The following is an 11,734-nucleotide window of genomic DNA, read 5'->3' on the forward strand; positions in this document are numbered from 1 at the left end:
TTATAGAAGTTCTCTCTATATTCTGGATATTAATCCCTTGACCTTTGATGCACAAAATTTTTTAGTTTTCGTGAAATCCAATTTGTGTATTTTTTTGCCTGTGCTTCTGGTGTCATCATATTCAATAACCATTGCCAAACCCAGTGTTGTGAAGCTTTTGCCCTGTGTTTTCTTCTAACAATTTAAAAATTTTATCTTTTAATGCAGGTTTCTGATCCATTTTGAGTTAATTTTTGTGTATGGTGTTAGGTAAGGGTCCAACTTCATTCTTTTGTGTGTGGATATTCAGTTTTTCCAATACCATTTGTTAAAAAGACCTTCTGTTTCTTCAGAGAACGTCATTAGAATTTTAATAGGGGTTTCATTGAATCTATAGATAGCTTTGGGTAGTATTGACATCCTAACAGTATTGACTTCCAATCCATGAACACAGGATGTCTTTTTTTTTTTTTTTAACCTCCATACTGTGATGAGTTGTTTGTTTTAAGTTTTTTATACTTTTTTTTTTTTTTTTTTTTTTTACCAGGAAAGCCCTGTTTTTAGTTTTTTAAATTGAGATATAATAAACATGAAATTACATTAGTTTCAGGTGTACAACGTAATGATTTGATATTTATTTATATTGCAAAACGGTCACCACGGTAAGTCTAGGTAACATTTGTCGTCACACACAGCTACACAATTTATTTCTTGTGATGAGAAATTTTAAGATCTACTCTGTTAGTGACCTTCAAATATACAATACCGTATTATTTACTATAGTTACCATGTTGTACACCACATGGGATGTCTTTTTATTTGTGTTTTTAATTCCTTTCAGTAACATTTTGTAGTTTTATTGTACAATTCTTTCATTTCCTTGGTTGAGTTAATTCCTAAGTATTTTATTCTTTTTGATGCTATTGTAAACGTAGTTGTTTTCTTAACTTCCTTTTCGGATTTTTCATTTTTTTTTAAAAAAAATTTATTTATTTATTGGCTGTGTTGGGTCTTCGTTGCTGCACATCGACTTTCTCTAGTTGCAACGAGCGGGGTGACTCTTCGTTGCGGGTGCGTGGGCTTCTCATTGCAATGCCTTCACTTGTTGTGGAGCACGGGCTCTAGAGAGCTGGCTCAGTAGTTGTGGCACACCGGCTTAGTTGCTCCGCGGCATGTGGGATCTTCCTGGACCAGGGATCGAACCTGTGTCCCCTGCATTGGCAGGCGGATTCTTAACCACTGCGCCACCACGGAAGCCCAGATTTTTCATTTTTAGTGTATAGAAATGCAGTTGAATTTTGCTCGCTGATTTTGTATTCTGCTACTTTGCTGAATTCTTTTATTAGTCTTAATGTTTTTTTGTAGAATCTTTAGGGTTTTATACCTGTGAGATCACAGTTGTCCCTTGGTATCCACTGGGATTGCCACAGATAACAAACTCTGCAGATGCTCAAGTCCCGTACCTGTGGTTCCACTTCTGTGTAGCCAACTAACCACAGATGGTGTAGTGCTGTGTGTGTTGAAAAAAATCCCTGTATAAGTGGACCTGCGCAGTTCAAACTTGTGTTGCTCAAGGGTAAACTGTATATCATCTATGAACAAAGATAATCTTGCTTCTTCCTTTCCAGTGTGGATGCTTTTTTTTTTTTCTTTTCCTGCCTAATTGCTCTGGCTGGAACTCACAGTACTATATTAATAGAAATGGTGAAAGTAGGCATCCTTGTTCCTCATCTTAAAGGAAAAGTTTTCAGTCCCTTACCGTCGAGCATAATGTTCACAGTGTGCTTTTCATATCTAGCTTTTGATACGTTGAGATACAGGCAGCCTCGGAGAGAGTGCGGATTCAGGCCCAGATCGCTGCAGTAAAGCAAATATTGCAATGAAACAAGTCACACAAATTTTTTGGTTTCCCGGTACGTATGAAAGTTATGTCTTTACTGTAGTCTATTAAGTGTGCAATAGCATTCTGTCTAAGAAAAGTCAGTATATCTACCTTAATTTAAAAAAAAGTTATTGCTAAATAATGCTAGCCATCATCTGAGCCTTCAGCGAGTCATAATCTTTTTGCTGGTGGAGGGTCTGGCCTCGGTGTTGATGCTGCTGACTGATCAGGGCAGTGGCTGCTGAAGGTGAAGGTGGCCGCAGCAGTGTCCTAAAATAAGACAACGGTGAAGTTTGCTGAATCGATCGACTCTTCACAATTCCTCTGTTGCAGCAATGCTGTTTGATAGCATTTTACCCACAGTAGAATTTCTTTCAAAATCGGAGTCAATCCTCTCGAACCTGCCACTGCTTTATCAAGTAAGTCTGTGTAATAATCTAAATCCTTGGTTGTCATTTCGCCAGTCTTCACAGCATCTTCACCAGGAGTCGATTCCATCTCAAGAAACCACTTTCACATGAGATCCCCCTAAGCTCCAGATTTGTATCTCTGGATTTGGGTTAGTGGAGAAAAAAATTAAGAAATCATGCAACTGAACTAGATCTCACTAGTTGGTGATGCTCCAGAGGAAAGTCAATGTCAGCATGGGGAAAAGTGAAATTCAATATCCCAGCTCCTAATACTCTGATCTCCTACAGCAGAATTCAAATTTTACCCTCAGCTCTACAAGCTCAGTTGCCACTCTCCTTTAATGGAAACTTAAGTGCACACTGAGGGCAGGATTTGGCTCAAAGACTTTCTACACTGCACTAAACATTCCTGTTGTTAAAAGCACCTTTACACATATATGCCGTTACAAACTAAGACTGAATTTCTGGACAAGATGTAAAATGCAGACTTTGGAGATGAGTGCAGAACAGTTTAAAGTATTTCACCAACTCCTCTACCAAAAACAAACAGACAGACAAACAAAACCTTTGCCTCTTCCAGAGTCAGGCAACTTCCCCAAAGTCATCAGGCAGCCAGAATTTCCCAAGGATTCTGAAGGTACAATTCCCTGTTTCTTGGACTTCATGACACCCTCCCCATTCCTTTAGAGAGGTATTTCGTGGTTTGTATTTCTTTTTTTAAAAACTCATTAAAATTAATTTTGCTTTGAAGGAAAAAAAAAGAAACCCTTTCTTTGCTCATCTGTAAGAAGCAACTCCACATGCACTAATGTTTTATCATGAGATTTTATCAATTCAGTCCCATCTTCAGGCTCCACTTATAATTCTAGTTCTCCTGCTGTTTCCACCACATCTGCAGTTCCTCCCCGAAGTCTTGAACCCCTCAAAGGCGTCCAGGAGGGTTGGAATCAACTTCTTCCAGACTCCTGTTGATGTTGGTATTTTGGCCTGTTGCTGTGAATCAGAAATGTTCTTCATGGTACCTAGGATGCTGAATCCTTTCCAGAAGGTTTACAGTTGACTTTGCCCAGATCCATCAGAGGAAGCTCTATGGCAGTGATCGCCTTACAAAATGCATTTCTTAAATAATAAGACTTGAAAGTCAGAATTATCCTTGATCTACGGGCTGCTGAATGGGTGTTCGTAGGCATGAAAACAACATTAATCTTGTTGTACATCTTCATCAGAGCTCTTGGGTGACCAGATACCCTGTCAATAAACAGTAATATTTTGAAAGGAGTCGTTTTTTCTGAGCTGTAGGTCTCCACAGTGGGCTTAAAATACTCAATCATGTTGTAAACCTGTGCTGTCGTCCAGGCTTTGTTGTTGCATTTACAGAGCACAGGCAGAGTAGGTTGAGCATAATTCTTAAGAGCCCTGGGATTTTCAGAATGGCAGATGAACTTAAAGTCACCAGCTGCATTCGCTCCTGACGAGAGTCAGTCTGTCCTTTGAAGCTTTGAAGCCAGGCATTGGCTTCTCCTGTCTGGCTCTGAAAGTCCTAGATAGCATCTTTTTGCATTATAAGGCTGTTTTGCCTACATTGACAATCTGTTGTTTAGTGCAGCCACCTTCATTAACTATCTCAGCTAGATCCTCTGGATAACTTGCTGCAGCTTCTACATCAGCACTTGCTGCTTCACCTGGCACTTTTATGTTATGCAGGCAGCTTCTTTCCTTAAACCTCATGAACCGACATCTGCCTGTATCAGACTTCTTTCCTGCAGCTTCCTCATCTCTCTCAGCCTTCCTAGAATGGAAGAGAGTTAGGTCCTTGGTCTGTAATAGGTTTGGGCTTAAGGGAATGTTGTGGCTGGTTTGATCTTCTGTACAGACCACTAAAACTTTCTCCCTATCAGCAGTAAGGCTATTTTCCTTTCTTATCATTCGTGTATTCACTGGAGCAGCACTTCCAGTTTCTTTCAAGAACTTTTCCTTTGCATTCACAGCTTGGCTAACTGTGGCACGAGAGGCCTAGCTCTTGGCCTGTCTCAGCTTTCAATATGCCTTCCTCACTACGCTTAATCATTCCTAGCTTTTGATTTAAAGTGACAGAAGTGCAGCTCTTTCACTTGAACACTTCAGGCCACTGTAGGGTTATTAATTGGCCTAATTTCAATATTGTTGTGTCTCAGGGACTAGGGAGGTGCGAGCACAGGGAGAGAGACCCGGGAATGGTGGGTCTCTCGCGCAGTCAGAACACACACATCTGTGGATGACATTTGCTGTCTTTACATATGGGCGTGGTTCGTGCCACCCCAAACAACTATAGTCCTAACATAAAAGAACACTGACCACAAATCACCATAAGAAGTATAATAGTAATGAAAAAGTCTGAAATAATTGTGAGAATTACCAAAATGGGATGGTGACATGAAAGGAGCCATGCTGTTGGAAAATGGCACTCATGGACTTGATTGATGCAGGGTGTTCACAGACCTTCAATTTGGGGGAAAAAACACAGTATCTGTGAAGTATATTAAAGTGGAGGACAATAAAACAAAGTATGCCTATACTTTTCTTCTATTCCTAGTTTATTTGGTATTTTTATCATGAAAAGATACTGAATTTTGCCAAATACTTTTTCTGTATCAATTGAGATGATCCTTTGGTTTTTGTTTGTTTGTTTTTAAATTTTTATTTATTTATTTTTGGTTATGTTGGGTCTTCGTTGCTGCGTGCGGGCTTTTCTCTAGTTGCAGCGAGTGGGGGCTACTCTTCATTGTGGTGCACGGGCTTCTCATTGTGGTGGCTTCTCGTTGTGGAGCACGGGCTCTAGGCACGCGGGCTTCAGCAGTCGTGACACACAGGCCCAGTAGTTGTGGCTCGCAAGCTCTAGAGCACAGGCTCAATAGTGATGGTGCATGGGCTTAGTTGCTCCGAGGCATGTGGGATCTTCCCGGACCAGGGCTCGAACCCATGTCCCCTGCATTGGCAGGCGGATTCTTAACCACTGCGCCACCAGGGAAGTCCCTGGGGTTTTTTTTGTTTGTTTGTTTTTGTTTTTTCCTTCATTCTGTTACTGTGGTGTATTATATTTATCAATTTTTGTATGTTGAACCATCCTTGCATTTCAGGAATAAATCCCACTTGGTCATGGTATTAAAGCCTCTTAATGTGCTGTTGAATCTGGTTTGCCAGTCTTTTCTTGAGGATTTTTTGCATCAGTGTTCATAAGGGCTATGGATCTGTAGTTTTCTTGTTATGTCTTCAACTGGCTTTGATATCAGGAGAATGCTGACCTCATAGCATGAATTCAGAAGTGTTCCTTCCTCTTCAGTTTTCTAGAAAAAATTGAGAAGGATTGTGTTAGTTCTCTAAATGTTGGTAGAATTCACCAATGAAGCCACCTGGTCAGGGGCTTTTCTTTGTCAGATTTTTGATTACTGATTCAATCTCTTTACTAGTTATGGGTCTGTTCAGGTTTCTCTTTTCTTCTTGATAGGTTTTGTGTTTCTAGGAGTTTGTCCATTTCATCTAAGTTACCTAATTTGTTGGTGTACAGTTACTAATAGTATTCTCATGATCTTTTTGATTTCTGTAGAATCAGTCATAATGTCCCCACGTTTGTTTCTGATTTTAACAATTTGAGTCTTCTCTCTTTTTTTGTTAGTTAACTTAGCTAAAGCTTTGTCAATTTTGTTGATTCTTTTTCAAAGAACCAAGTTTTGGTTTTGTTACCTCTATTTTTTGTTTCATTTATCTCTGCTCTAATCTTTGTTATCTTCTTTCTGCTAGCTTGGGGTTTAATTTATTATTCTTTTTCTAGTTCCTTAAGATATATAAAGTTAGGTTGTTGATACAAATCTTCCTTCTTTTTTATATAGCTATGAATTTCTCTCTTTACACTGCTTTTGCTGCATCCCACAAGTTTTGGTATGTTGTTTTCATCTGTCTCAAGGTATTTTCCTATTTCCTTTGTGATTTCTTCTTTAAGCCAATGGTTGTTTAAGAGTGTGCTGTTCAATTTCCACACATTTGTGAATTTTTCAGTTTTCTTTCTGATTTCTGAGTTCATCTATTTTGGTCAGAAAAGGTGCTTTGTATCATATTTATCTTTTAAAATGTATCGAGGCTTAATCTGTGGCCTAACATATGGTCTATCTTGGGAAGGTCTCATGTGCACTTGAGAAGAATGTGTATTCTTGTGTAGAATGTTTTGCATATGTCTTTTAGATCTAGTTGATTTATTGTGTTGTTCAAGTCCTCTAGAGTGGAATATTGAAGTCTCCCAACTATTACTATAAAACTATTTCTCCCTTCCATGCTGTCAGTTCTTGCTTCATATATTTTGATGGCATGTTCTTAGATGTGTAATTATAAATATTAAATTTTCTTGCTGTATTGCTCTTTTATTAATATGTAATGTCCATCTGTTTCTTGTAACCTTTTTTGATTTAAACTCTATTTTGTCTGACATTAGTGTAGCTACCCCATACTCTTGGTTACTGTTTGCATGGAATATCCTTTTCCATTCTTTCACTTTCAACCTATTTGTGTCTTTGGATCGAAAGTGAGTCTCTAGTAGACAACATATAGTTGAATCATGGTTTTCTTTTTATCCATTTTGCCAATCTTTGTCTTTTGATTGGAGAATTTAACTCATTCACATTTAAAGCAATTACTGATAAGGAAGAGATTTCTGTCGTCGTGGTATTTGTTTTCTATGTGCCTTATAGCTTTTTTGTCCCTCATTTTCTACACTACTCTTTTGTGTTTGTTTGCTTTTTGTACTGAAACGTTTTAATTCCCTTCTCATTTCCTTTTGTGTATATTCTATACCTGTTTTCTTTGTGGATTACATTTGAGATCCTAAAGTTCCAATCCTCTAATTTGAATTTATACCAGCTCATTGAGCAAGCTTTCTGAACCCTGGCCTTTTCATTTGTAAAATAGGAGAAGCTGTTCTGCCTACCTTGTTTTGAGGCCCAAATGTGATAATCAGTGTAAAGCTTGTAAACCGTTGGACATATACACATTGTTCACTCTATTACCGTCATCTTTTCCTTGTACTTGCAATTATGTTCTAGACTTGACTAGGTAGATACAATAGGGGTTCTGTGTTGTAAATAACTATTAGCAATGTTTAGCAGCTCATTTTTAACCAGGCTTTCATAGAAATATAACTATCCTGCTTTCTAGATCACTTTTTTCTTCTTTAAAAGCTCTAGTGGGAAGCAGCAGCATAGCACAGGGAGATCAGCTCAGTGCTTTGCAATGACCTAGAGGGGTGGGATTGGGGAGGGTGGGAGGGAGGCTCAGGAGGGAGGAGATATGGGGACATACGTATGCATATGGCTGATTCAGTTTGGTGTACAGCAGAAACTAACATAGCATTATAAAGCAATTATACTCCAATAAGATATATTAAAAAAAAAAAAAACCTCTGATTCAACAAGTACATGTTAGGAACCTGCTGTCTTCAGCACACTATGCTAAGGCACATGGGAAGAGCAAGAACTCGTCCTGCCCTGACAGGACTGACACATGAGGAAACTTGTACAGCTGCCCAGGAGTGACCAGTGGACACGGTGGGATGGGCTCTGATTGCTGGGTCAGGGGCCTGGAGGAAGTGGGACCAGATTGGGCTGGGCTTGGCAGGATTGGGGAGCTGCACAGGGAGGGAAGGAGTGGACTGCAGGGAGGAACAGTGTGAACAGCTCAGGTAGGAGTAGGAGTGGGGTGCTCAGAGGACACGTTCTCCGAGCAGGGAGCTGCAGGAAGCACCTTGCAAGTGTCACTGCTCTGCATTTTGCAGATGGGAAAGTTGAGGCTCAAGAAATGTTTGCCTGAGGTCGCAGAACTAGTTAGTGTTGGAGTTGGTTCTAGAATTCTGCTGGACCTGTTGAGCCTCAGGCCAGTGCTTTGTTGAACGTACCACGGCTTCCCTTGCACCTGGTTGGCCCTGGTCATATCCTCCTGAGCCTTAGAGCATTAGGAACTTTGTGTAAAATGATGGCACTTTGGGTTTTGTTTTTCTTTTTAATAAATTTTAGTTTTGGCTGCATTGGGTCTTCGTTGTTGCACACGGGCTTGTCATTGTGGTGGCTTCTCGTTGCAGAGCGTGGGCTCTAGGCGCGTGGGCTTCAGTAGTTGTGGTGCATGGGCTCAGTTGCTCCACGGCATGTGGGATCTTCCCGGGCCAGGGACTGAACCTGTGCCCCTGCATTGGCAGGCGGATTCTTAACCACTGCGCCACCAGGGAGGTCCAATGATGGCACTTTGATCACCACACTGACTGTTCTATTGAAAGGTTTCAGATTTTGAAAGGTGTGGGGTGAAAACAGACTGGGATATGTAGCGTAAATTCCCGACACACTCCCTGCAGCTGAAAAGAGTAAGAGGCGTTACAGGTCCTGATCTGGGGGGGCACCCCCGGTGGGCTGCTGCGTGAAGACGCTCGGGCAGAGCCCTCCCGCCAGCTGCACGTCCCAGGCTCCACAGCCATGTGACTGAGCGCGCCTTGCTGGGGGTCAGGGAGACACTGCCTCGCGGGAGCTCTGCTGGTTGCTGGTCCTGTTCCCACCCATCATCCGAGGGCCCCGCTTTCTCCTGTGCCACACGCTCCACTTGGAGTGTGTCTTCGTGGGTTCCCCGGGGACCAGCCGCTCCTCCCTAGGCAGCCTTACACTTGGCCTCACAGCCTGTTCAGAGACAGCAGCTGAAGAGCTGTGGAAGAGCTGTGGATACTAAATATTCCCTTCGTCTTACCAGTTGTGTTGCATAGATTCTTATGGGCACTCCGCTTCTACAAATACCTGTTTCTTTTAATTTTTAATATGATCTAGCACACTATAAACATATGAAGTTAGCGGCATTCAGCAAATATTTAAGAACCCACCGTGTCACATGGTGCTTTAGGTATTTTGAGAGTCCAAGGAGCTTGAGTTAGAACTAAATGAGATGTCAGGCTTGGAAGCCCTTTCGCCGTCAAGCACTGTGCCTGACTGAGGGCACGTTGTTTAGTGACGCAGCGTCTGGCCTCAGGGAGGTTGAGTCTTGCTGGAAAGATCCAGCCCACTGCTCCCGGCAGCAGGAGGTGGCCTGTGCCGAGCCACAGTGGGCGGGGCTGGGGCCCGGGGTGCGGGAAGGCCATGGGGCACATGGTGGCGGCCTCGGATTCCATGCGCCTCGGGAGGTGTGCAACGGGGAAGCAGCAGCTTCTGCACACATGTGAGGGTTAGAAAACGTGACCTCTGACCTTGGCTTGCTTCTTCATGCCGATGGAGTGTGGCTTGCACCCTCTCTTCCCGCTGGGTTGGGTGGAGCCAGTGGCTGCCTTGCCCCTGAAGTGTGTGGATCTGCAGCCCTGAGGCCCACCTCGTGGTAACATGTTTCCCTCTTTTCGTGATAACCCCTCACGCTCCCTCCTCTAGTCTGACCTCCCAATCGCGGTGGCCCCGGCCCCGGGCAGATGGCCTGGACCAGTGGTGGGCACTCAGTAAATGTCTGTGCAGTGAATTTCTCTACTAAGGGAGGTGCTGTTTTTTGTTTTTTTGTTTTTTTTTTTTTTTTTGCGGTACGCGGGCCTCTCACTGCTGTGGCCTCTCCCGTTGCGGAGCACAGGCTCCGGACGCGCAGGCTCAGCGGCCATGGCTCACGGGCCCAGCTGCTCCGCGGCACGTGGGATCTTCCCGGACCGGGGCACGAACCCGTGTCCCCTGCATCGGCAGGCGGACTCGCAACCACTGCGCCACCAGGGAAGCCCGGACGTGCTGTTTTGTTGTCACCTGGGTTTTCTTTCCTGCTCTCTGATTTTTTCCTCCTGCTCACCCGTTTGTATCTTCTCCTTGCAGATGAAGCTGCTCAACTTATACATAAAGAGGGCGCAGACCACGAACAGCAACAGCAGCTCCTCATCCGACGTCTCCACGCATAGCTAATGCGGCGCCAGAGTCCCCGTGTAGCCCTGGAAGCAATCGGTGGTGCCTCTCAGAGAACTCCCCCTCCCCCCCATCGGCTGCCCAGTCAGTACCAGGAGGCCCGCAAATATTTATTACAATCAGTATTTTGATCCCTTCCAGCTTTTGTGTAGAATCATACTGGTATTGAATGTAAAGGAAGCAAGGCCTGCATTGCATCTTCCTACAAAACAAAACAAAAGGAGTAAGAAAAGAAGAGCCATACTTAAACCGTCTTGTCCAGCCTGCTGAGGTCGTAAAACCGTGTGTGTGGGGTGCAGTTTTTAAAAATCAGAGCTCTCTAGCCGATACCTGGTAGAAAGTAGCATTTTCTCTTCAGTTAATAAGATTGGAGGAGGTTGGGTTAAGTTGTGTTTCTCTTTCATCTCGGCCTCCTTGGTTTTGGATGTGGCCTGTGTGGGGCCCACGCCTTCCACAACTGACACCATGAAAGGGTTTGTACGTTGTAAGTTGTGTTTTGAGACCTACTAAGAATATGAATCAAGTCTTGGCAAGAAGTGGGAGAAAAGCCTGAAGATGGTCTTTTAACGAACATGTAGTAATCGTGCTCACCGTCTCCGGACCGGAGGCTGACGCCCTGCGCGGTCTCCTTCCAGGACGGGCTCCTGCCCCTCTGAGCAACCCCACCGATGCCGCCCCTGCCCCACAGCTGCCACTTGAGGGGCTTCTTAGAGATGAAATCCAAACACAAAAATCAAGGTAAATCGACAGCCTTGGTTAGCGTGTGCTTGAAATGGCCCTTCGTGCAGCGTCGAAGATACCGGAGAAGCTGCTCGTTTTACTGCCGAGATCCTGGGAAACACTATTTAACAGCGCTTCCCCTGTGACCCTGGCCCCTGGTGGTGCAGATTTAGGGCCCCCTCGCTTCCCTTCCCCAACCCGCGCCCGAGCGGCTCGATTCTAAGATGTTCTCGGTTAGTCTGGTAAATGGCAGCTCCACCATCTCAGTTTTGAATTCTCTGTTTAATTTGGGGTTGAGATCAAAGAAAAATCTAGAGAGACCAGGTATCAGGATTTTTTTTTTTTTTTGTAATTTTATGGACTGAAGTACTTCCTTGATCCTCTGCTGAGAGAATCATGGTTTTAAAGAAAAATTAATTGTCGTGTGTGGCGGATCGCAGAAAAACAGGATTGGAAACACAGTTTTAGAATCAAATTCTTCAGTGAGAAACTTACCCCTTTAAAATTTCTTCTTGAGGGTTGCACTGCTTCAGTGAAAGCAACTGCGGATCAGGACCCTGGTTAACAAAGTTTGGAGTAAAAGGCTTCAAGCCAAATGGAAGTTCTTAATGCGGTCAGGAAGGCGTCTGTCGTCTCTTAGATTCCACCGTAGCCCCTGTAAACGGAACTGACTTTTCCATATTGTTAATGAGGTGTTTGCTGCTCTGGCGTCCAGTCCCTGCAGCTGCCGGGCTGTGTGGCTCTCACCCCAGAGCTGCACAGCCCCGAATGTAGCTTGTTTTCATGCAGAATCGACTTCAGATACTTATGCGGAAATAGGC

General features: G+C 43.5%; 1 protein-coding gene across 6 annotated transcripts in view; it reads left to right on the forward strand.

The window, feature by feature from the left end:
• Positions 1–10,413, forward strand: part of CLASP1 (cytoplasmic linker associated protein 1) — a 270,131-nt gene extending 259,718 nt beyond the window's left edge. For all 6 annotated transcript variants that reach the window (XM_024734467.1, XM_024734471.1, XM_024734468.1 and 3 more), the window contains one exon: positions 10,107–10,413. In XM_024734467.1, the coding sequence (XP_024590235.1) occupies positions 10,107–10,193 (87 nt within the window). In that variant the 3' untranslated portion in view covers positions 10,194–10,413. The remainder of the gene's footprint in view (positions 1–10,106) is intronic.
• Positions 10,414–11,734: the final 1,321 nt, after the last annotated feature.

This window comes from Neophocaena asiaeorientalis, unplaced genomic scaffold, assembly GCF_003031525.2.
Source record: "Neophocaena asiaeorientalis asiaeorientalis breed wild unplaced genomic scaffold, Neophocaena_asiaeorientalis_V1.1 scaffold32, whole genome shotgun sequence".
NCBI lineage: Eukaryota > Metazoa > Chordata > Mammalia > Artiodactyla > Phocoenidae > Neophocaena > Neophocaena asiaeorientalis.